The 20,374-nt window shown below is 44.2% G+C and overlaps 1 protein-coding gene across 1 annotated transcript in view; it reads left to right on the top strand.

Moving 5' to 3' along the window:
- SYT16 (synaptotagmin 16) overlaps nt 1-19,308 on the top strand; it is a 36,961-nt gene extending 17,653 nt beyond the window's left edge. Inside the window, exons 2-5 of the mRNA XM_053981449.1 lie at nt 2,389-2,648; nt 6,498-6,941; nt 8,006-8,195; nt 18,995-19,308. Of these exons, the coding sequence (XP_053837424.1) occupies nt 2,389-2,648; nt 6,498-6,941; nt 8,006-8,195; nt 18,995-19,308 (1,208 nt within the window). The remainder of the gene's footprint in view (nt 1-2,388; nt 2,649-6,497; nt 6,942-8,005; nt 8,196-18,994) is intronic.
- The last annotated feature ends 1,066 nt before the right edge of the window (nt 19,309-20,374 follow it).

Below are 20,374 nucleotides of genomic sequence, written 5' to 3' on the forward strand. Positions count from 1 at the left end.
CTCTCAGACTTGTTGGTTGAAGTGCCTGTGCTTGAAGCCTTTTACTGGGAGGGAGAGTGGAGATCATTCATAGTTAAAGAGAGGGGATAAAGTTATTCTCTTAATTTCTGAGTTCTTAAATTGAAAGAGCAGCCAAGGACAGGAACAAACACTTCTGTTCACCTGCAGGAAATGTTTCCTGAATATAATCCCCATTCCTCTTGTTGAAATTTTGTCTGTGTGTAGAGCAGATAAGCATCAGAAACAGTGTATTTGCTGCTAAGGCCAAACATAGAATTTCTTCTACTCAGAAAGATTTGGGCTTTTTGTTCTAGGACAGAGGGATATGTAGAGGATCGTAGAAAGTCTCAGATTGGAAGGGACTTTTGAAATTTATCTAGTCCAATCCCCCTACCTTGATCAAGCTATTCAGATCCCCATCCAGCCTGGCCTTGAGCATATCCAAGACTGGTGCACCCACAGCTTCCCTGATCAGTCTGTGCCAGTGGTCTCACCACCTCACAGTAAAGAATTTCTGCCTTGTATCCAATCTAAATTCACCTGTTTCAGTTCAAAACATTACCCTTGTCCCGTCACTACAGCCCTTGGCAAAAAGTGCCTCTCCATCTTTCTTGTAATCCCTCTACAAGTACTGAAAAGCAGCAATAAGGTCTTCCTGACACCTGTTCTCCAGGATGAACAACTCCAAGTGTCTCAGCCTGTCTTCATGCAAAAGATGTTTCAGCCCTCAGACAATTTTTTTTGTTTTGGACCTGCTCTAACAGGTCCATGCCTCTCCTGGATGAGTCAGATCCCTCAAGATCCTGCAATGCATCTTTTCAGGTGCCACAGATTTGTGGATGTTTAAGTCCCTCAGAGGGACTCATCTTCTCCTAAGATGGGTGGGACTTCATTCCTCTAGTCCCTGCCTGGAGATTCATGGACTTGAGAGATGTGAGACAAGCAGTTGACAATGAAAACTGAGACAGAAAAAGTTGTTGGGCACCTCAACCTCCTCCATGTCAGTTGCCACCAGATTCTCGATCTCATTTAACAGAGAGGGAATAAAAACATTGATTCATTTAACAAAAGCAAACAAATGGTTTTCTATTAAACACAGTATTTAACACTCTCTTTAAAAAATTGAATTTGAGACCAAATTTGAAAAAAAAAAAAGATTGTTCTTTAGTAGTGACCTTTGTAGGAACAAACAAAGACATGGCTCTTCTTGAGCAGGGGAGTGGACAAGATGATCTCCAGAGGCCCCTTCCAACCTCACCTCTTTCTATGAAACCTTTAAACCCCAAGTAGCTCTGTTTGCAAAGAAAATTGTTATGTTTTCATTGCTGTCATCAGCTGTCTGGAAGCACAACTCATTCTTTCACTGTGACTGCTTTTTTCTTATTTGAAAGAGATGGAGGCAGAATTTGTCTTTCTGTGTTCCTGAAGCAAGGCTCATCATGAGATGCATTAGGAGGAGGAATGTCTCTGTTTTTCTTCTGAAAGTGCTTGCAGAACACATCCAAGGCTAAATCATGTTGTTATTTTCATCAGTGTCCCTGGACATGTAATTATCTGTGCTGCTCCATCCAGAGAGCTCTCGCTGGTGCTTTCAAGTAGAGAAAAGTGCCCTGTGTTTATAAGAGAGATTTCAGTGGTGTAGAAAAGGAATCTGTGGTGAAGAGAGGGTTATTTTATTCTCATTAATGAAGCTTACTCTAGCCCATGGGCTACGTGTGTGTAGGACAAGATGAATTAAAACTTATAAAAGCAGTTAGAAAATTGGGTAACACATCTCCCCTCAGCTGTCCTTGGAGGAAAATTCAGCCCAAGCACAGGATTTAGAGATTCCTAGCTCGTTTTTGGAGCTGGTCATGCTCACCTAAGCTCTCAGGGATGGGTGAGAGGGTAATGCTGACCCTCTGTTATGTCTGTGAAGCTGCCTTCCTCACTAGCACCATGCTCTTGAAGACAATGCTAACTCCTGTCATCTCCTTCTCCTCCTTCTGCACAGGAGGAAATTGTGATATCTGTTCATTAGGCCTCTGCTGTGCTTTTCTGTAGTTTGATTTGTGTTTTCATAGAAGAGATTGCTTTGGGGCTGCACTTGAATATCCCAAGCACTGCACTTGCATTTTGTGGATAATTTCTTCAAGTAAAGGCAATGGGTTTCTCAGTTCAGTATGGGGTGAGAAACAGCCATGTCCTCTCCATCAAATGCTGATTTAAACAGGATTGGTTTCTTTATAGGTTCAGTGCTGCAGGAAACAGAAACTATCTATTGTAAGCACTGGGGATTAGGGAAAAGTTAAAAAGAAAAATAAAAGAAAGGAGAGAAAGGCACCTTTTGGAAGGGGGAGGAATTTGTTCTAATCCCTCTGAAATTATTTTCTTGCTGAAAATTGTTAGATCTGGATGGACTAAGCCAACTGAGTTGCCAGCAAGACAACCTCTCCTGTCGTGAAGATGACCATGTATCTGTTGATTCAAGAACAACAACCAGGAGTAGGGGCACTGGGCAGCACAAAGGGCCCAGGATGGAGCACAGAATTGGGGATGGTGTCAGCCAGTCACACAGGGAAGGACGTCTGGAAACGGAGACAGCATTTGCCAACCAGGAATTGGAAGTAAACGATGCTACTGACAGCTCATCAGCTTGGAGCCCTGAGGTACGGTGGATTGTCATTTATTACACACAGTGAAAGCTTTTGAAGGATATTGGGGGCCAAAAAAGGTTACAGGAGAAATGAAGTGAAAAATTGATCAGCACAGCACAAGATAATGGTACTCCTGTGTGCTTGTGTGCATGACCATACACCTCTTCTTTGTGTTTCCCCTTTTTTTCTGGTATTTTACCTCTTGCTACTAACACTAATTCACAGAAAGGCTTTCATTGCTTGATTTCTGACTGCAGTCTCTGAACTGAAATTGGAACTTTAGCTGCCCAGCAGCATTTACTGACATTTAGCAAGGAGCTCTCTGTGGTGGCCCAGGGCTTGGTCACTGGCTGTATGTGCAGGGTGTGTGTCCCAGGACAGGGTATATGGTCACTGGGTCAGATCTGTGTCTTTTCCCAGGTGGTTTCTATGACTTAGACAATGGGAATAATCTGAAAAGCTGGAGGCAGCTGGTGGGGGTGGCCTGTGACCTGCCCAAGTGACCATAATCTTGTCCCCACTGAAACCAGACAAACATTTAGGGAAGGAGAGAACCTGAGTCTGCTTTCCCTTAGTTCTGCACTTTTATTTTGAATCCTCAAGGAAACATTTCGGATTTTAAGGCATTATAAACACCCGATGACTTTGCATCCCCCTTTTCTCTCCTAATCTCTCTGCATGATGTGTTGATTTTCATTATCTTACCACAGGATTAAATTTCTGGAAACATATCAGCTTGCATCAGACATATTAAAAGAACAGCACAAAGGTCATATCTTCTGCCTGAGTTAAAAGACAGCTGTGGAAATCCATACCTCCATCAGACTCTGAGCAACAAGGCTTTGAGGGAAGGTCCCTATCCCTGGAGCAGGCTGCCTGCAGCCAGTTCAAAGCTGGGAGGCAGCTCCTTGGTGCAGATGCTCCAGCCCTAAGGGGTGTTTGGAGCAGCATTTTGGTTTTCTGCACGATCCAATCCCACAAAACACTACACACCACACGGGAGCTCTGTGTGGCAGCAGCCCTGCCCTCTCTTTGCTGGGTTTCTGACACACACAGTTTGTCTGCCCATCTGAGGCTCGTTTCTCCTTTTCCAAGTTTGATGTGCTTTGCCACGGTTCACGTGTGCTGCAATGTCTCCAGTGTCCTCTTGTATTTCTTTGGAATGCATGGCTCATTTTACTCCTGGTGTCTACATTTTAAAAATGCAAAGAAGGGTTCCAGCATACTGGAGCAGAAATGCCCAAGACACAGTTTATCTCCTACAAGCAGCTTCTCATTCAAAGGTATTGTGTGGATTAATGAAAGACTTTTTATTGCAGGAACTAAATGTTCTGACATGCCAGAAATGTCCAAGTGTTATTATGCTCCACTCAAAGGACCTCTCTTTAGAGACAGAAATGGTAATTTTATGCCCCTGCAGTGGAACCACAAGTACCATTTCAAGCCTTGTCCATAATTAGCTGCTCTTTCAGGTTTCTCTGGCAGAAATGGACTTATTTTCCTTAGTGAAGTGGATGTTGGCTGTCCTGAATGACCAGGTTAGACAGGCAGTATCCACCAGGATACTTGGCTTGGCCTCTCAACAACTGTGCTGGGAAGAGGGAAAGAAAGAAATTTACATGAAGTACCAAAACCCCAATATTTCCTTGGATTCCAATTCAAATGTCTGTATAACCAACACATTCACAAATCACTTGTAGCCCACCTGGGCTCCAAAAGCAGGGAGGAATTCTGTCAATTACTTCCACAGAAGGAGGATTTGTAGGTGTATAGCAAACCTGCATGGGGGTGAGTCCTGGATAGCACAATGCCCTCAGAAAGGGCCAGTCTGTGAGGTCTCCAAAGCTTGGTTTCCCATGGAAAGCTTACTGCCAAGGAGTTTGACATTTCTCTCTCCCTCTTTGCCTTCAGATCATGCAGTCTTCTCTGCAGTGGATCTGGCCACAACTCTAGCAGCACAATTTGAGCTTTCCTGAAATCCAAGTATTTTCTAGCTGTTCAGTCAAAATGCAGATATCTGACCTTCAGTCTGCCTTACACACTGCCAGAAGGTGATGATAACAGCCCTGCTGGGGCAGGAAAGTGTCTCTTGGATTTTCATTCCTGAGGGTTTGTGCTGATGCACTGGAGCTCACATTTTCCAGCTCAGACACGTAGATGAAAGCCAAGTTTTGCCTCAAGCACAGTTGTCTCCAGACCTTAGCAGCAGTCCTTAAATGTGCCTTGATTCCATCTCCTAAACAGCAAATGCACAGATAAAAGTGTGGGGGGAAATATGAGTCAAGCACAATCCCATCCCATATTGAATATTATTTCATCAACCAGACAGAAATAACTTGACTGCTACACAGGAGCACTTAACATTTTTGTAACACCGTGCTCTCTCCAGGCAACCTGGCCTGCCTTACATTTTTGTTTTTAACAGTCTGCTGTTCATACAGAAAGGTGTTTCTGTAGCCAAGCAAGTAATTTTGTGTATTGTTCTCCCGTTGACATTACTTCTGCAAGACATGCACACTTGGACTTTTGTGTTCATGTGCATGTCTTAAACACCTCTGAAAATGTGAAAATCTGGAGCTTTGCATGTCATGGCAGATGCATCTGGGCACTTCAAAAGTAGATTGACAGGAAGTAAACAAAAATGTTGATGTTTATCTGAGGCCCTGTTTGAGGCACCCAGACACTTCTGAAAGGACTTAACACCAGACGTCCCATGGCCCATCATCTGTTCTCTGAGCAAAAAGACTCCTGTGCTGGAAATAAGTGTTACTTGAAATGTGAAAAGAAGATAAATGTTTGAGGAGGAGGGTGACTCAGATGCTGGTGACAGGCCTTAATTCACCTTCTGGCTATTAACTGAAAATCTTTCCCTAGTACAGTGTATACTCATGTTTAAATACAAATCATTGATCACTATAGCAACCCCTTTATCATATGAAGCACATTCTAGCTCTAAGATAAAAAAGCACTGTTGAACAGAAACCCACACACCCACTCAGCAAAAGGTAAGGTGAGCATCCATGGTTTTATCTTGTTTTATCAAGATGGTTTTTGTTTTAAAAGTAGGTAAAAGATTGCGTGTGAATTGGTCTGCACATGTTGTGAATGTTTATTTTGAATTTTTATTCTGAATGTATTAGTACCCAAAGTGAACAGAAGGAACAGATGCTTCTCTTGGGAGATTTTAGAAGGGTATAAAGAATCAATATGTATTTAATCAGAATGCTTTTCCCCATTATCATTGCTTTAGCTGTAGGAAAAGTATTGAATTATGGGTTAGCATCTAGAAATAGAATTTCCATTCCACGAGAAATTCTGACATGGTGGTTTCCTCTTCATATTGAACATAGTGCCTAATTTTTTTTAATTTCCAGCAGAACAAAATATCAAAAAAGTTAGCAGGTTCAGCTGAATTGTTTGATTTTAATAATGTAAAAATTTCCACCTTGAAAAGCCATTCCAGTGTATGTTCAAAGTAACAGGTTAAGTAGGTCAAATTGTTTTGCTAGTGCCTCAATATTGACATGAATGAAATGTAAAAATCCCTTTGTTTAGTTTTTCTCTATGTAGAATGTTTGCCAAATTAACCGTCTCCTGCAAAACACTTAAATATTGATGAAACTTTTTATTGGAAATGTTTCAACAAGTGCTGTTGCTTACTAGAGCGTATGGGGACTATTACACAAAATCAGGCAATTAACTATCATTGGCCTTTCCAGAAACAGTGGGATCCATATTTCACACAGCAACTGCCTATACTTGCAGGCACAAGTGAGGAGAACAATTTCTTTTTAAATGGAGTTGGAATCATAGAGGCAGTTGAACTCCAGTGAAGGTTTTACTTCTTCCTTCTCTTCGCAGGAACACAATGAAGTGAACAGTGTGCCAGCTCATCATTGTGCCCACGAGCCCATCTGCAAATGTGGTGACCTGGATGTCATCTTCACTTATAAACCCTCAAGCCAAAAGCTGATAGCCACTGTCCTGGAGGCCAGGGACATCCCAGACAAGGACCGCAGTGGTGTGAACACCTGGCAGGTGCACGCGGTTCTGATGCCAGGCAAGAAGCAGAGGGGTAAGACGAGTGTGCAGAGAGGACCCATCCCCATCTTCCAGGACAAAATCACCTTCAGCAAGCTGGAACCACAGGAGCTGAGCAGCCACGCCGTTCGCTTCCGCCTCTACGCCGTGCACAAGGTGGTTGGGGAGAAGATGATGGGAGAGCAGTTGTTCCACCTGAGAGGCATCAGCCAGGAAGGGGAAGTGAAGGTGACACTGCTCTTGGAGCCACGGAGTAACCTGAGTGTAAGTTTGATGAAGGACAGATGGAGTCCACAAAATTGTTTGCTTTTTGGTGAATATGGTGTTCCTGAAGTCTTTCATTCATTCAGGGCTGTCAGTGTGTGACTGGCAGATCTGACCTGCTGTCACTTAAAAAGTTATCAGGAAGGGGAAGCTCAGGGCATTTCTTCCCTGTGCAAAGCTGTGTTTTATTAACAGCTCAGCTAGCAAGCTTACACAAAATTGTGTGGATCTACTACATCTGCACAACTCACCACATGCTGTGCCATTCAGATAAAGTAGGTTGGTCTGGGAACCACCAAGGCATAATTAGTCTTAATTCCAATAAGGGCAGTGGTTCTTGTGCACCATTGTGTTGGTACTGCTAGTGCAGAAACTATCTTATTTGGCCCTAGATACCAGCTTGTGGATCTCCACTGTGCAGTTTTCATCTTGCCAGAAATGCTTAGTAATGTTCTTCTACATGACAGATGGAAGTGGAGAGCTGGGTCATGTGAAGAGGAACTGGCTGTGCTGCTTCTTAATTTTCCATGCACATCGCAGTTGTATCCAGCTCTGGCTATGCCAATCAATTTGTGTAGATGAGCTCTGTCATGATTCATTGTCTACAAAAAGCTCAGAGAGAGGTTGTGCATGTGAAATGAATAAAACATCCTACTTCAGGTGAAGTGGAGAATAGTGAAAGCCTTGTGGTAGCAAGGAAAGAAAGTAAGAAAATGCACAGTACATGGCCAAAAACTGCCAAACTGAAAAGTATATTCCATCTAAAAGCCATTATCAAGGAGATGTACAGAGTATTACTGTAGTAGGATGTTTGCTTATCTCAGAGGCTTTGATTTACACTCGTGATAACACTTTACTCAGAGTTCCTCATCTTTAAAGAGAAAGTTCAGAGATGTGTTTTTGTAAAAGTGACGCTCTGATTCTTCTGGTGCCCCAGCATAATTAATTCTCAGTTATTGTAATTTCTTAAGAGAGATCTTACTAAAGAAGGCCACAAGATGCAAATTAAGGGGGGAAGGGGTGGTGAATGTCCTGATGATTCTCTCAGTGCTCTTTCCCTGCAGAGTGCAGATTCTCAGCTGAGTCTGTCAGCAATCTCTCACAGTGATAGCGCTTCCTCAACACAGTCCCTGTCGCATGGAGGGGTGCCAGAGCTGCTCGTGGGACTGTCATACAATGCCACTACAGGGAGGCTGTCAGTGGAGATGATCAAAGGCAGCCATTTCCGAAACCTTGCAATTAATAGGCCACCTGGTAAGTACTGTCACTGCTATTAAATAGCACCGTCGAGCCAAAATTTGCTTTTTTATTTTCTTCCTCAAGGTACTCAACTAGAGCATTTCTGCAAGGGTTTCCTTGCAGAGTACATAATTGAAAATTAAGTATTATCTCAGATCCGTGTACTGATAAATAGTACAGGGCAATTGGAGGGAATCATCTGAAGGCTCAGCTGATGGGACAATAATACCCAAATGTCTGCTTTATTGCTCATACCTCTACAATATCTGATTACGGCAAAAGTGCTGCTGTACCCAAAGCACAGAATTCTCAGCAGATCCATTAAAAAAAAAGCGAGAAGCACTTTCCAAGTGTTTAAATGTTACCATGTGACCCACAGAGGCCCTGCCTGGTGCCATTAAATGTTTCCCAGGACTACACTTGGTTTAGTCCCCTTGCTGTGCTGATGAGTGCTGGGTGAGCTGGTGCTCTGGGCCCTTTGGGGACCCTCCTGCTGTGAATTCTCCACTGCTGCACAAGGAAATCTTCTGCAGAAAGAAGATTTGAAAGTTGTTGCAACAGCTGAGTTCCCTTCCTCCAGTCCTAAAGGAAAAAAAAAAATAGAAATTGCCTAAAGTAGGTTTAGTTGGTGCCTGAGCTGCAGTAAGTCCCTGAGAAGGATGGTGCTGGTAATGTCCATGATAGAGATGGAGTCACAGCCACAGTCACCTGTTTGCTGCTGGTTGCCTCTTCAGGGGTTGAACAGCAGTGCTTCATTCATCTCCTGCTGTCCTTTTGCCTCCTGTCTGAAACCAGCAGCTAATGGCAATGTGAAACAACCTTTTTGTTTGCTTTCTGTGATGTGTGCCTGCTTGTCAAAGTAGGTAAACCTTTGGCAGTTCCTTGCCTTCTCTGGATTTGATAGAGTATCTCAGGCTGCAAAACACCGAAATTGCTTTTGCAAGATGCTCTGCTCTTTGGTGCAGAGCTAGCAAAATATTTATGAAATATTTCAGTACATGGATATGAAAACTCAGGTTTTCCACTAGACTATACTTAAGTAGATTACAGAAATAATCTGTCATCAGTCAGTCCCTTGAGAATTGAGGGCAAGTCTGTGCAACAGTGAAACACTTGACCCCAGCCTGTGCAGCCCTCACTGTCTTTTATTAGCTGTGACAGCATACCTCTCCACATGGGTTACTTAAAGGCATGTTCTTGTTTGCATGTACATGTTTTAATAAAAGGCTTTAAGTTGGGGTCTTTTTTAGTAATTTAAAACAAACGTAGACTAAGGCAACCATGCCCCAGCAGGAAAGCTCTCTTGTTTCTGTATGCTGCAGAGTAGATACATCCTAAAGTTTTACTCTCAGAAATGAAATTAAAGTAGTTCCAATATAGGTCCAAATTAATTTTCAGGCATCTGTAATGCCCACTTCTTGTTCCCATAAATGAAATTTCATCCTTTCTGTATCCAGATGATACAGACCAGTGTCAGACCAATGTCTCTCAGTGCTAGATCAACTTTTAGGTGAAAGCACAGAAGTCCATAAATTATTATAGGCAAACTCTGAACCTATCAAAATCTGCTTCTTTTATTCCAAGTCACACTGTTGCTTCTGCCTTCTGAATTGTTCTTCTGTGCCTCTAAAGTCCCCAGAAGTGTGGTGAGAAAAAGAAAGCCCAGTGAAGCAGAAACTGAAAGAAATTAAAAAGAAGGAAGGAAACCAGCCCTTGTCTCGGTGCTGGAGTAGCACTTCACTGATAACCCCCCAGGCACTGCAGAGCAGTTTGTTACCGTCTGAAACATCCTGCTGGCTGAATGAGATGCTCAATAAGTCCTTCACAAAGTGAAGCTAAAACTGCTCAGCCTCTTTTGGAGGATGAGCAAAGAGCCCTTGTGTTTTCTTAAATAGGTTCTATTTGAAGTTCTGTTGTTCGAGGCTCAGAGGGAGCGATTTCTTCAAAGTATCATGGAAATTTTGGATACAATAGCGCTGTGGAACACTTGAACACCGAGCCTAAACTGCTATTCAGGGCAGCCATTTATGGTAAGACTGAAGGGGCAGAATTCCTCGGCGTTCCCAGCCCTGTACAGGACCCTTATGTGGTCCCGTCAGCTTTTTAGGAATGGCAAAGGAGTTTTGCACAACAGCGAAGTCTCCAGCTGTGCTTTTTGCCCACCTTGGCCCTATACTCTGCCACCTGTAGACTCACACCGTGGGTGCTGCCTTCTTGGCATACATGCCCAGGAATTTCACTGTGTGCAGAACAAGGAACTGGACTGGGGCATTTGTGATTTTAGGTGTTAAAGGCTGCAGAGGCTGAAACAGATGGTTTTATAGAGAAGAAAAGGGAGATGGTGAATGTCTCAGTGTTTCTTGGGCGCATTTTCTCCTTCACTTAAACCTTTAAACTGAGTCAGGTAAATGTCAAAATCATGGTTGCTTATGTGGGTAATAAATGGGTTAGAAAACAGCTGGGCAGCTTACTGAAACTAAAATCGTGCAGGCAGTGTCTTCTCTTCAGGACATATATGTGGGATTTAAGAATAGTTTGGTCAAAGATAAGTGCCCAGGTACTGTTCTGGGGAACCTGCTGAGTTACAGGCCTAAGCTTACATTCCCTGATCACACAAATAGATCCATTATCACTCAGAGCACTTAAGAGCACTCAAGAGTATGGCTCCAGCATCAGACCGTAAATTATCTGGGTGTGCCAAAAAGCCTTGTGCAGAAAAGCATCTACAGCTTTGTCAGATGTGGACACTGTTGGTATTTTAGTGCTAATGGCTTGTGTGCTGTGTACCTCATTCTCCTTGCTTCTTGTAAAAATCATTAACCTGTGCTAGCATTTTGTAGGAGTTTGTATTTTGTTCTGTGGTCATGTATCTTCTTAGAACAAAATGCAGTGTGTTCATTTAAAGGGTGTTTATTATTTAAAAAAAATAACAAGAGAAGCCTACACCACTGGCAGAAATGTCTTTAAAAATTTATAACCAGTTACATACTATGTGCATGGACGTAATGCCTTGGGATCACAGTGATGGACCAGGAATCATTTGAGCTAGTCTGTGCATAAACACAAAGCACAGGAATGTGTCTGCCCATGTGATGCTAAACCTTCATCAGGTGCTCTGCTGGGCACAGCTCTGTCTCCTCTAATCCAGCCTTCCTTCTGTTCCCTTCTGCATTTCTTTTGGGGTTTATGCCTGTGTGTAATGCAGTGTAAGAAGAACTATTGTGAAGTTATTCCCTCGCCTAAGAAAAGTCCTCCAAGCTTTTTGGCAGCAGCAGCAGAATTAATCACATATAATAATTGCATCCGTGCATGATCATTATTATACCAGCAGCATATTAACCCCATTAAACAAATACAATAGCACTGATGCTGGAAAAGACAGGAGGAGAGAGAACAAGCTATCAGGATTTCTGTGGGGAACAGGAGAAATTCTTGAAGTAAAGACTTGTCTGAAAACAAACATCTACCTGAGCCACAGGTAACAAATGCCAGCAAGTACAGAAAATGTTCCCATAGGAAAATTAGGATCTTTAAATTGGGATCCTATTTGCTCTGGGATCAGAGTGCCTGGAAGCCATTAGTGGATTTTATTTCATCAGCTTGTTTTTGAGGGAAGAAAAGTTATTATCCCTGTTACATTCCTGGAGAACAAAGGCACAGGTTAATTCCTTTAATTACTTCAAAGCAGGCCAGGAAGCTGAATAAAATAAATTAACTTTTAACCTGCATATCTTGCTCTGAACAGGGAACTTGCTTGAGCTCCTAAAGCTTTGTGATTCATGTTCCCATGTCATCAGTAATAGAAGAGGGATCTGTGCCAGGGCAAGCTGGGCTGGATCCAGTCCTCTAAACACTGGATAACAGAGCAGTAGATGTGCTGGGAAGCTTCTTGCTGCTGAGTGCTTGCCAGTCAGTGACAGTAAGATTGTAGAAAACCACCTCTCCTTCTGCACATTCTTGCTGCCCATCCATGAATATAGCTGGAATAAACTTATAATAAGAACAGCTGAGGAAGCTTTGCTCTGGGTGGAAAAGATGAGGCCAGATGCAAGGAGCCCCAGGAGGATGTCTCAGTAATGAGCAGCTGGGCAGTGAGGTGGGAGAGGAAGTGTGGATGAGTGTAAGATATTGCATGGGGACACAGGTGGAATTCAAACGTGATCTGGATGGACTCAGAGCCACTTGGGAGTGAAATATTAGGCTTATGGTAAATAGCTGCAGGAAAATGTCAACTCAAGGGTCACCAATAGTAGTGAACCCCCCCACCCCAAATTTAAGTTGGACAAAATGGAAAATTGGTATTTGATTGTAAATACACATTTACTGGTGTAATGGACACCGCTTACAGTTCTGTCTTCCTCTGTTCAAACAGAATATGGCAGAACTGGAAAGATGTGGTGAGGAGTGTTGGAGACAATCAGGGGAATGGGAGCAGCTTCCAGCAAGCTGCCGCTGAATAGACTGTGCCTCCTACGATGCTACAACAAAAGGAGATGGGGGAGGATTCACGGAGGTCTCTAAGAGTCATTGAGAAAGTGAATTAACAACAGAAATTTGCTATCTTCTCCTGATACAAAACCAAAGGATGGTAAAAGGAAGCGAGGAGGGAGCAGGTTCTGAAGAGGAGACAGCTCTTCACCTGTGCTGTCAAATTCCTCACTACAGAATGCCATGGATGCTGGAAGCCTGCTTCAGTTCTGTGCAGCACAGGAGAAATTCACAGAGCAAGTTCCACAGAGGATTGCTAAATACAAAGCCTCTGACTGAGGAAGTCCCTGAATCACAAATCGCTGGAGATTCCAGAGTATTTGTGAGAGAACCAGCATATGCCACATTTTCATGGATTTACTGCTGTGTGTGGTACTGGGTGCTGTTGGGTGGATGGGCTGGCTGGGTACAGCTCTCCCCACCACATGTGGGACCTGGGACTGAGTAGGTTTAGGAGAACAGGTGTCAAAACAAGTGAAAAATGGACTTCCAAGGAGCAACTGTGAGATTTTTGCAGGGGGTATTCCATAACAATTAGATATCCTGGGATAGGGCATGGTTATCCAGTAATGTTTTCAATAGCTTAAGGTTTCCAAAAGGTCTGTGGAAAGCATAGTCCCTGATACAGTTGCTGGGTATAGAAATGAAGATCTTTCTGAATCAAAGGACTGCATTTGAAGTGGATGGATGGTGATGTTCTCCCACTCCCACGGCTGGGAACAAGCAAATTCTTCTCCTCCCAAAAGAAGCAGAAGAAAAAAGCCATTTCTACCAGAGTGGAACCATCCTAATTCCAAATTTCAGCTGGAGCTGAATGTTTAGTGCAAATCTGCAGTGGCACTGCCGAGCAGCAGCCTTTGCAGGAGATCTGATCATGGGCTGGGTACTCAAGCCATGCCCGTGGGAACTGCTGCTGGAGGTGACAAAAGCCAGGCTTAAGCACCCTTACATCCTGCTGCTCCCGTTGCTGGGCAGGTGTGCATCCTCACTTCCTGATCTGCTCGGCTGTGCATCCCTGCTTTCTCTGGTAAAGTTCCATCCCCCTCTCTGAGGCAGCAGCAATGCACTAATGTGGGAAAGAGTAGAAATGCCCTTATTAGAGGGGAGTCACGCTGTGCATCCGGAGAGGTGTCTGTGCTCTGCTTTAGCTGTGCCAGCCCGGGCTGAAGCCGCACTTCCTCAGGGCTGGGGAGTGCAGGCAGGTGGTGAACTGGCTCTGCAGCCTGACACGTGTCCCAGGAGAGGGCTGGTGCTGGGAAATGGAGTAGACATGGGATGTTGAGGCAGCAGAGGAGGATCACTGAAGAACTGAGCTCCTAGGTGCTCTGTAAGGAGCTTTCCTTCCTGGGAGACCTCTGCAGTTGTTTCCAGGGAGCCCTCATCTCCTGCCCCTCTTGCATGTCACTGATGCCAGCAATTGCCTCTCCTCAGGCCAAGCAGTGCTTCCAGGGACCAGCACATTCTTTTCTGCTGCACTTTAAATTAAAGGCACTGCTTGTCTGTCCTCTGATGACTCACATGTTGTGAAGGTTGCCAGATCCCAGACTCTCCCTTGTGAGAGAGCTGCCAGCCCCAGGAGAGGGAACCTGAGAAGAAGAGGCTTGGTGGAACACAGAAAGGAAAGCTGGCTTCTCAGCAATGTAGTAGGCAGCTCCCAGCTCTTGTATGATTTATCCACTCGGCCATAAACTGCCTTAATCCAGACTTTCATGATGTAGGGTCGGGATCAAAAGCTTGGGTCTAATTCTCCTCCCTGCCATTTTACTGATCCAGCTGCAGTGAGCCCAGCTCAGAGTGTGAATGTTCAGTGTTCTGCCCCACTGCTGGTTGAAAGGGGAGGCAAAGCCAGCACTAATGGTCTTCTGGGCCTCAAACTGAGACCTCACATCGAGCTGCCTGTACGGAGCAGCACAGAGTCGAGCTCTGGGGCTGCTTTGCCACGCGGTGCTGCCGTTTATTATGTAGGCTGGGAGCGTGGGCTTGCCAGCTGGGGGAAATTAAGCTCCAGGCCCAAGGCTTTCTTCTGCTGTGGCTGTTATTAGTCTGGATTGCAGCATGCTGACATGGTTATCCTGCTTTTGGAAATGAGCTAGCTTGCCTGGAGCGCGGGTGGGAAAAAAAGTCCGCACGGCGCTGTGCGGTACCCTGCAGTCCTCAGACGTGAGGGGTCAGGAGTCTTTGGTTGTTTACTTCCTTTCTAAATATAAATTCAAGCAGGGGGTTGGATGCTTTTATATTTGCAGTGCTGTTGCTCACGGGTCAGCTTTACTAATAATGGTGGTGCTTAGTGTAAGTGAAAGCAGAACGCTATGGTCCCTGCTCCAAAAACAGGAATGCATAAATTACAGTTGATTATTCCCCTGAGTTGTCATTATCAGTTAGTTCCCTCAGAAGAATCATGACAGAAATGGGTCATTAGAAGAATCCTGGAAAAACTGATTGCCTTTGCAGATGAGCTCTCCAGAGGTGTTTGGTGGTTGATGGAGACAGAGCAGTCTGCACAAGGAGAGGTTTGCCCAACCCTCTGGAGTAAGAAGATGCAGCACTAGCCCAAAATGTGTCTGGTTTATTACAGCATTCCTTGATTTAGTGCTTTCCAGACTGGTATTAAATGCTGAGATGTTGGTATTTTATGTATATGTGAACATTGTACAGTCCACTCATACCAGAGAGGAAGATGAGTTCAGAGTAAAAAATTCTCTGAATGCAGTGACAACTTCTGTTCCAAAACCTGTATAGAAAGGAGAGCCTGGTAGATGCCCTGCTAAAATTGGTCTTGGCAAAATTAGACTTTGCTCTTGAATCTTCACAGACTTCTGTGTAACCGTGGGCAAGCTGCAGTCTGAGACACTGCCAGATATTTAGAGGTCTCACTCTTCCTCATGTCAGTGAGATGGGTGCCTAAACAGAAGGTGAGCACTTAGGCACTTTAAAGAATGTCAGCCCTAATCTCTTTTCCTTTTGTGCTTGATGGAGGTGGCACAAAAGTAAACATTCTGAAGAGCACGGAGTGCTGCGACACACGGTAATGAGGCCATTACTGAACCTGAGCATGTAATTAGGTGGAAAATGTTTGCCTTCATAATGAATAGATGCTCTTACACATACATTCCTCTGTAAATCGTCAAGTTCATCCTTGCTGTAGCTCCACTAATTTCACTGTGTAACTGGGGATGGATTTTCTTGGCAAAGTCAACAGGAGGGGAGAGCTTTCCATCCCAGAGGACCAGACTGGACCACAAGAAAAGCTGTGTTTTCTGATGGCATACCTAAAAAGATGCTGCAAAGAGCACAATGCAGGAAGGGAAAACTACAATCTTAAAATTTAGGTAGTGAAGCAGAATAACAACTCAGCCTTGTATGTACCAACTCTGCAAAGCAAATTTCAGATGCTAAATATATGATCCACACCTACTCTTTTATTTCTGTTCAGGCAAGCTCGATTCTTTTGGCTGGTAAAATACACCCAGTGGAATAAACTTGAGGAGAATTAGCAGCCTGATTTAGTTGTCACTTGCTCTGGTTTTGTGCCTGTTTTCTTAGGGGTGAATAGGGCTCCTGGTATTAGCTCTGCCTTGAGCACAGTCTCCTTCCAGCCTGATCCAGATGGTACATGCAGAATCCCCACCCACCTTGCTACTGAACAGACAGGGTCTTGGTGCAGAATTATGTAGAAATCTGAGGTATATTAAAGAAAAAGCCAACTTTTCTGACTTTAACTCATTGGTGGTGTGCTGCTCATTTTTCCTGTGTTATTCCTCACTTGCAGAAGTTGAGGCCTCAGTCAGGGATGTGACATCCCAGAGTTTATGAGTGTAAGACACTCATCCATTCATTGCCTGCAAAATTAACTGGGACATGCTGAAACAGTATCCCATGAGGTGCTTTAGCTGTGGCACTTGTCTTAGTGTTAACACCTAAATCATCTGTAATGGTTTCACTGTCTGCTAGATCACTGCTGAATTATGGCATCTGCTTTTTGGATTATGAATTGGTTGACTCCTTTGGGCACTGTTCAGATGAATGTGCCTGCAGTTAGGTGTGATGAATCCCACCTGAGCTGCCAGTACTGGTGAAAGTCAGAAGTATGACAGCAAGGTATACTAAAAGACCTAGACCTCAGTGCTTTCCCTGTCTTCTTAGAAAAAGAGATGCAGGCATGTGTGGGACACCTTTACCTAAAATAACATAGAAAGATAATGCTGGGTTGGTTGTGAAAAAAAAGAAAAATTTTGAAGTTCAAACAGAGAACTGTACTAATTACCTGCTTGTTTGTATTTAAAAATCAGCCTGATGGAGTTCTTCCAAAATTTTGAAATCCCCTTCTCAGAAAAAAAAAAAAAAAAAAAAAAAAAAAAAAAAAAAAAAAAAAAAAAGGATGAATACATTAAAAATATCCATAAAACCCGTACTTGTTCCCTGCAGTCAAGACCAGCAGCCAGGACTTACACATGAGGAATGCTTCAGTGCACATTGTGGTTTGTCAGTGCCAAGTACAGTGACATCCCTACAAATACTGTAGGAGCTGTGTCTGGTTTCACATTGAGTCAAGCTGGAGCAGAGGGTCCTCTCTTGGGCTTTGTGTTCCTGATGGGCCTGAAGTTGTTACAGATTTCAGTCCCTCAACACTGAATATTACAGTGGAAATTAGTCCACCTTTCAATAAAGTGATTTTTTTTTTCCTTCCCAGATACAATCAGGAAATTGAATCAAAGCTTTTCCTTTCGGTGTGACAAGCTGGTCTTTGCTGGCAAGATCCTCTTCATCCCCAGTGTTATGCTGGGAGCCAAGCTGGCACCCCCAGCTAATGACTGGGTTGAACTTTCCCCGCAGTAACTTGATAGCTGTACAGCTGTGCAGGCTCACAATTTGCTCCTTGATTGTCAGCCTCCTGACAGCTTTTTCAGTGGAACAGTTTGAGAGGAGCGGGAAGCCCTGCTTTGGAGACATGGAAGTGTTTTCACACCTGAAGTGTAATTTCACACCTTGTGTTGCTCAGTAGATAAGTGCGTAAAATAGCACATCAAACGGGAACAGAAGAGGATAGAAATGCTGCAGACAAGAGATGGAGGCTTGTTATTTATTTCCTATCTTCAGCACACTCTGAAATAATACTCACTTGCAGGAACCCGGGCACAGATTATGAAGAGGTTAGCAGAGGACTTGTCTAGCCAAGCAATCTGTCACTGTCATGTGCAGAGCAAGGTGAAAACTTACACTGAGCTGCGTCTGTGGAGCACTGACACCACAGTATTGGCAACCATGTAACAGAGGAGAACTGATTAATACAGGAGGCAGGAATTTAAAGAGTGGATTTACAGGAGCACTAAATTGGACCGTCCCTTCCTTGTATTTGCTAAGCATGTTTTAGTCCTTGTATGGACTTAAATTGTAAATAAAATTGACCCACCAAAAAAGTAACATGAGAATTTGGAAAAAATATTAAACTATTATGGGAGATCAAATAATTTCACTGTTTATGCAGGGTTTTCCCCCTCTTTTTTAAGACCCTTATTTTTTGGTATCTCAAACAATAGATCATAGAGAGTGGTGGAAAGGCAAGGGCAGCTGAGGGAAGCCTGGGTAATTCAGCCCCAATGAAGCTTGATTGTGAGGGAGAGGAAGGGAAGGTGGAGACACCATTTGAAGTGGAGAATCCATGGAGATGCTCATAGTTTTGGTTAGACAGGTTTGCTAGGAGTGGATACCTGATATCCTGTTCTTTCTAAGAGAGTGGTGTAGGCACACAGTTTGTGGTGACTGGGGGTGGGGCTGGGCCCAGCCTCATCCCCATGGGCACAGCTGTGAGAAGCAGGTGAGCAGCACTGACAGCAATGAGCCATGGAGTGCCCAGGTGCACTGAGCAACCACCAAAGGGAACAGAGGGCACACAGGTGCACTGCATGAACCACGAGGGTATAGAAATTTGGGCTAAAGAACAAGAAAGAGCAGATGCTTGCAACCTTCTGAAGTGACATGATGTTATCTGTATGGGCAGATGCTTGAAGCCTTCTGAAATTGTATGGTGATGCTCTGTGTATCATGGCTGTCTCAACTGTGATATATACTGCAACAGAGTGGGGCTGAAACGTGCATCAGTTTTCTTTTCTCCCCAGCTGAATAGGAGAAAATCCAAGAGTGCTTTCATCTTCTGCTTCTCATCCCATGGATTTTACCAAGGAGCGCTATCCAGCCCTCATCTGCTGTTCACTGCAGGCTAAACTGCTCTACTTGGATGGTTTTTGGGGGTGTTTTTTGATTGCCTGGGACTTTCATTTAGCCTGTCACCTGCACTAAGCATGTCATTTCTTCTTTTTTTGTCTTAGACACCTACGGAAAGCTCTGCCTGCGCAACTCTGTGGGTCAGGAGATGTCTCGCTGCAAGACCTCCATCCGCCGGGGACAGCCCAACCCTGTCTACAAGGAAACTTTCATCTTCCAGGTCGCCCTCTTCCAGCTCTCTGACGTCACCCTGCTGATCTCCATCTACAACAGGCGCAGCATGAAGCGCAAGGAGATGGTCGGCTGGATCTCCATGGGCCAGAACAGCAGCGGGGAGGAGGAGCAGAGCCACTGGCAGGAAATGAGGGAGTCGCAGGGGACACAGGTCTGCAGGTGGCACACGCTGCTGGAGTCCTAGTGGTGACCAGGGCAGCCTGCAGGTCCTGGGACAAAGGGCTGTCTCCCCTTGTTCTCTGCGAGCAGAAAACAGCTCTGGCAGGGCACACAGCTTTAACCTGCCCGTTCAGTGTCAGCAGCCGTGGGTATCAAAGGTGGCAAGGCCTGGGAAGCAAGTTTAGTTCTTGCCTTTCCAGCTTGCCCTGCATTTTCTGCATCCACATAATCAACTCTAGTGAGAAGCAGTGGGAATACCTGCAAAACCTTTCCTTGGACATTGTCTTGCTCATTTTTCTATCAGCTTAATCACCACAGGCTGATTCTGATGCGATGCTGTTTTCTTCTGGGGTAAACTCTCACTTCCCTCTTTTCCCTTATTTATATTAATGAAGTTTGCAAATATTCTTGCCACGCAGATAGCTCACAGAAAAGCTAACCTGCATGCAGATCACATCCTCTCCCTTTTATTATTGTCTTTCTAAGTCCTAGAAATAAGCATTTGATACCACTGTAGACTGGGTGATATATTTTTCAGGCAGCATGAGAAAGCACTCTTGAATTCTCTGTCAACTTTTAAGTGCCTAGACATTACTACCGTTCTCCTGTACTAACAATTGATATAAGGACTAAATACTACTGGTATTTTTAATTAGGCACCCTGTGCACCTGTTAGCCTGCATTGACATAGGTTTGCACAAGAGATGACAAGCATCAGTTTTATATTGCATTATACAATGCATGTTTAGATGTTTACTTGAAGTTACGGCTTCTGTGATCACAAATACCAAAAAAAGACCAGAACAAACTGCACAGCCACCTTTGTGCCTGAATCACTCCTTTCTGCATCGTTTTGCCCATGTGTTAATGTGATTTTTAGACGTGGGGCTCATTCTGTGAACATTACAGGAGAGGGCTTCAGACCTGTGGTTTTTCTGTGATTCAGCAAAGCACTGCTCAGTTTGCTGAGGGCTTTTCTTCAGATCTCCTGTAATATCTCCTTGGGATAGGAAGGGGACTGGTTTTGGCATGCTGAGCAGTAGAGGATGCCAGACCATGTCACCTAATCTTGGGAAGGAGCTCTCTTGCAG

This window comes from Vidua macroura, chromosome 6 (assembly GCF_024509145.1).
Source record: "Vidua macroura isolate BioBank_ID:100142 chromosome 6, ASM2450914v1, whole genome shotgun sequence".
Lineage (NCBI taxonomy): Eukaryota > Metazoa > Chordata > Aves > Passeriformes > Viduidae > Vidua > Vidua macroura.